Source organism: Pinus tabuliformis, chromosome J, assembly GCF_031772625.1.
Source record: "Pinus tabuliformis cultivar Carrire ecotype Pingquan chromosome J, CPIR1, whole genome shotgun sequence".
Taxonomy (NCBI): domain Eukaryota; kingdom Viridiplantae; phylum Streptophyta; class Pinopsida; order Pinales; family Pinaceae; genus Pinus; species Pinus tabuliformis.
The window spans coordinates 1240542715-1240547369 of record NC_142295.1 but is presented as its reverse complement, the minus strand read 5'-3'; the positions used below and the strand labels follow the sequence as shown (position 1 = coordinate 1240547369).

General features: G+C 36.6%; 1 protein-coding gene across 1 annotated transcript; it reads right to left on the bottom strand.

Moving 5' to 3' along the window:
* Positions 1-2983: 2983 nt before the first annotated feature.
* LOC149231682 (uncharacterized) lies at positions 2984-3400 on the bottom strand. The gene has a single exon (XM_089381715.1). The coding sequence runs from the start codon at positions 3398-3400 to the stop codon at positions 2984-2986; it is 417 nt and encodes a 138-aa protein (XP_089237841.1).
* Positions 3401-4655: the final 1255 nt, after the last annotated feature.

Sequence of the window (4655 nt, the reverse complement as noted above, 5' to 3'; positions counted from 1 at the left end):
TCATCTAAACCTACAAGATCTCATGCTGCTACAAAGGAAAGGTATGGTTGATGGATTGCCTGCTTTTCAGAATGTTTATTTAGATTGTGATGGATCTACATTAGGGAAAATGCATAAAGAAGCGTTTCATTTGAACGCTGATAGGAAGAAAAGAGATATTCTGGAGCTTGTGCATACAGATATATGTGGACCTATGCAAACTAGGTCACTAGGTGGTGCATATTATTTTCTACTCTTTACTGATGATTGCACTAGATTCTCTTGGGTATATTTTATTAGAAAGAAGAGTCAAACATTTCAATGCTTTAAAGAATTCAAGAATATGGTGGAGAAGCAGACAGGGAAATTCATTAAGATTCTCCACTCTGATCAAGGGGGAGAATACAAGTTGGGAGAGTTCATGAAATTTTGCAGGAATCATGGGATTATTCAACAGTACACAATACCTCACACTCTGCAGCAAAATGGAGTTGTTGAATGAAAGAACAAAACCCTTGTGGAGTGTGCACGAAGTATGCTTCAAGGTAAGGGTCTATCTAATGGTTTTTGGGTTGAAGCCATTAACACTGTAGTTTACTTGAAAAATAGGAGTCCAACTAAATGTCTCAATTTTAAAACTCCTTTTGAAGCACTTTATGGATATAAGCCCGGAATGAATCATTTAAATGTTTTTGGGTCAAAATCCTTTGCCCATATTCCAAAGGATGATAGGAAAAAGTTAGATCCTAAGGCTACGAAATGCATCTTTTTAGGACATTGCATTGAGTTTAAAGCTTATAAGTTGTTTAATCCTTTCACTCATAAAGTTTTTGTGAGTCGATATGTGTTATTTCATGAGATGAATAAGGAAGGAAATAAGGAGAACAACCTTGAAGAGTGTCACATTCCATTGCTGATGGAATAAAGCAGTGAGGACATGAAACAACAATAACAACAACAACAACAACAGAAAGAGGAAGAGGCAGGCGATGCAGTTAGTAATTCGAACCTGCTAAGGTCTGAAGTAGACAGATTTGAGGTGAGTCCCTTACCGAGAAGATCAGGTAGGTAGACTCAACTACCAGCTAGATTGAAAGACTATGGTTTAATGTCAAACATTTTAGATGTTATAGAACACACAAATTATAATTAAGCTAATCAATCTCATGAGTGGACGACTACAATGAATGAATAAATTGAATCTATTATCAGAAATAATACTTGGGAACTAGTTGAATTGCCTGAAGGAAAAATACCCATAGGTTGCAAGTGGCTTTATAAACCTAAATTTAATATAGATGGGAGTATAGAAAAGTTTAAAGCTAGACTAGTAGCAAAGGGTTATTCTCAGAAAGAGAGAATTGACTATGAAGAAACCTTTGCTCCTATGGCCAAACTGAATACTATTAGAATGTTAATTGTTGTAGCTACAAACATCAGTGGAAGCTACACCAGTTAGATGTTAATTCTTCATTTTTAAATGGTGATTTAATGAAGATGTTTATTTAATGCAGCCTGAAGAGTTTGTTAAACAAGGGCAGGAGAATTTAGTTTGTTGATTGAAAAAGACCCTTTTTGGTTTAAAATAGGCACCCAAGTCTTGGTACGGGAAGATTGATTCATTTTTCTTACAACATGGTTTTCATAGGAGTAAGAATGATCCAAATCTATATACCATGTATGATGAACAGGGGTAGAAAATTTTGATTTCCTTGTATGTGGCTGACATGATTATAACATGTATTGCAGAGGCATTAATCAAAGAAATCAAATTGCAGATATCACAAGTTTTTGAGATGAAAGATCTCGGAAGTTTACATTATTGTCTAGATTTCGAAGTGTGAAGAGACTGTGGGCAAACTTTCCTTACTCAATGTAAGTATGTCAGAGGGCTGCTCAAAAAGTTCAGATTGGAACAATGTAAGACAACATCAGTTCCTTTGCAGTAGAATCTGAAATTGTGCAGAGATGATGCCTCTAAGGAGGTGGATGCTACTTTGTATAGACAACTAGTTGGTAGTCTGATATATTTGACTACAACTAGATCAGACTTAACATACTCTGTTAGTGTGTTGATCCAGTTTATGTCTAAACCCCTTGAAAGTAATTGGGTAGTGGAAAAAAGTGTACGGAGGTATCTTCATGGTACTTGTGATTATGGTATTTTATACACTGATACAGCTAATGTTACTGTAGCAGGTTTTTCAAACTCTGATTGGGCAGGTAACCTAGATGATTGACGATCTATCACAGGTTATGCATTCAGTATTGGATCCGGGGTCATAGCATGGAGCAGTAAAAAGAAAATCACTATGCCTTTATCTTCAGCTAAAGCCGAGTACCAAGCAGTATGCACAACGACATGTGAAGCTATCTGGTTGAAGAGGCTTCTCCATGATGCAGGTGAAGAGCAGAAAGAAGAGACAATCATCAACTGTGACAACCAGAGTCCCATTAAGTTGGCGAACAATCCAATGTTTCATAAGAACACGAAACACATAAATATTCAATGCAAATTTGCAAGGGAAAAAGCCCAGTCAAAAGAGTTTTTTATTGAATATTGTAAAACGTGTGACAATATGGCTGATATTTTTACAAAGTTTTTTTTGAAAGTGAAGTTTGAATTGTTTAGGGGGGCTGTTAGGACTTCAAGATAATCATTTTTCCATTAAGGGGGAGAGTTGAAAATAATTAATATTATATTGTATTAATGGAGAAATGGTTACATGGTTGTAAAGTAACTCATTAAGTTAGGATTAGTTCCTAGGTGGTAGGAGTTTCTTCTCACCTCCCTATTCTTTTGACATATATTTATTGTATTATTTTTTATTAATTAAACCTGAGAGTATAAGCTTCAGCTTGTGCCATGTGTAACTTGCTCACTTAGTTAATTCAATTCATTTCTTTTCTTTCCAGTTTTCTAACCGTCATTCTAATCCCATTCGTTAATGACCAGCTGTTTCGTTGTGTTTCCGTTTGTGGATAAATCGAACATGGCCAGAAATTATCCATAGCTTTCTGGGATAAAGGGTTTGTCGTTGGGGACCATGATGAAGGCCAGACCATCACCATTGAAATTCTTCAGCCCGTTAGGAAGAGTGATTGTCTGAACGAAGATGGTGAAGGTGGTTGTAAGTGTGGCCGGCCGTACCGTGATGGGTTCACGGTAAAGAACCCTTCCGATGCAGTCATACATGTGAGAATATGGGTCGGCACCGGATGTAGTGTTCGGCGATGGAGTGAGATCGATGTAACCACCTGAAGAATTATATGAAGCATTTCCCTTGTATATCAAGTCATTGCTGTTGTCGTTGCCGAACGATGGGAAAGAGAAACCTGTGCTATAACTTCCATGGGACACGATAGCCAGGATTGGAAACAGAAGAGCCACAGCACAGAGCTCCTCTTTTGCACCTACCATTGAAGTTACACCAAAGAATGAAAAAACAGTCGAGCAGAGTGACCAGTTATTTGTTACCAATTGCGACGGATTTGCCACAAATTAAAGCACAGAAAATGAAAGTGCCACAAATTCAAAGAAACAACGATTGGCACGAGGGGAGATTTTGTCTTGATGTATAGAATTTCAAAGCACGATGATATGAATATGATATTTCGTTCAGAGCATTCATACTAACCTTGAAAATTTGAACGGTGAATTAAAGTCTACAAAGAAATAACAGAAATCTGACTAACAGAAATTATTGAGATATAGCGATAAAGTAAATTCTCGCGTGTGATGAATCAGGATAAATACGTAAATTGCAATGGGCAGTCGATTATCACTCACATCTGGATATAGTCTAGTTGCATATGCAGAGCTTGAATCTGTCACTTTCTTTAGCAAAGATGACGTTCGAATGGGGCAGAGGAAACATGTCGGAGTCAGCGCTAATCGTACTAATCTGTTCCGGGCTGGTTCGCCGGAATTTTCATCACCAACCACATGTTTGTTGTTCTACCGGAACATAGCATTCCAGGTGAAACACTAGAACTCTATAATAGATATCAATCCCTAAACACGTTCAGTAGATATAATATCTGACATTTTTATCAACATTCTCACGAATACTTGACAGTTAAAGTTTAAAGTTTGTGATGGTGAAATAAGAAGTCTCCTTCCAAGTCATCTCCGGGTTAAACTTATTTACGATTGACTTACAGTTAAAAATTATATTGGTGTTTGAGATCTTTTTGCTTCTCGGATAAGAGACTTATTTTTATTCAGTGATTTGATTGCTAAGACTAGAAAGAAATACATACTCTACCTTCTCTAGTTCTGAATCTGTTAAGAGGAAATACACGCACTTAGTGTCTGAGATCCCATTGTTTGTGGGATAAGGGACCCATTTCCACGCAGTGATTTGGTTGTTAAGTCTAGAAAGACATACATAGTCTACCCTCTAGTTTTGAACCTCTTAAGAGGAAATACATGCTCTTAACCATTAACCCACTCAAACTGTATAAACATGTTTTAAGATCTAACTTTGGACTATTTTGATTCACAAAAACTTGCTAATGATTGATAAAAACTTACCAACATATTTTTTTCCCAAAATCTTATCAACAATTCACAAAAACTTACCAACATACTTTTTTTTTTTGGCCCAAAAACTTACCAAACGTGTTTTTTCTTTTTCCAAAAAACTTGCCAGGATAAAGAGCTGAACTTATCA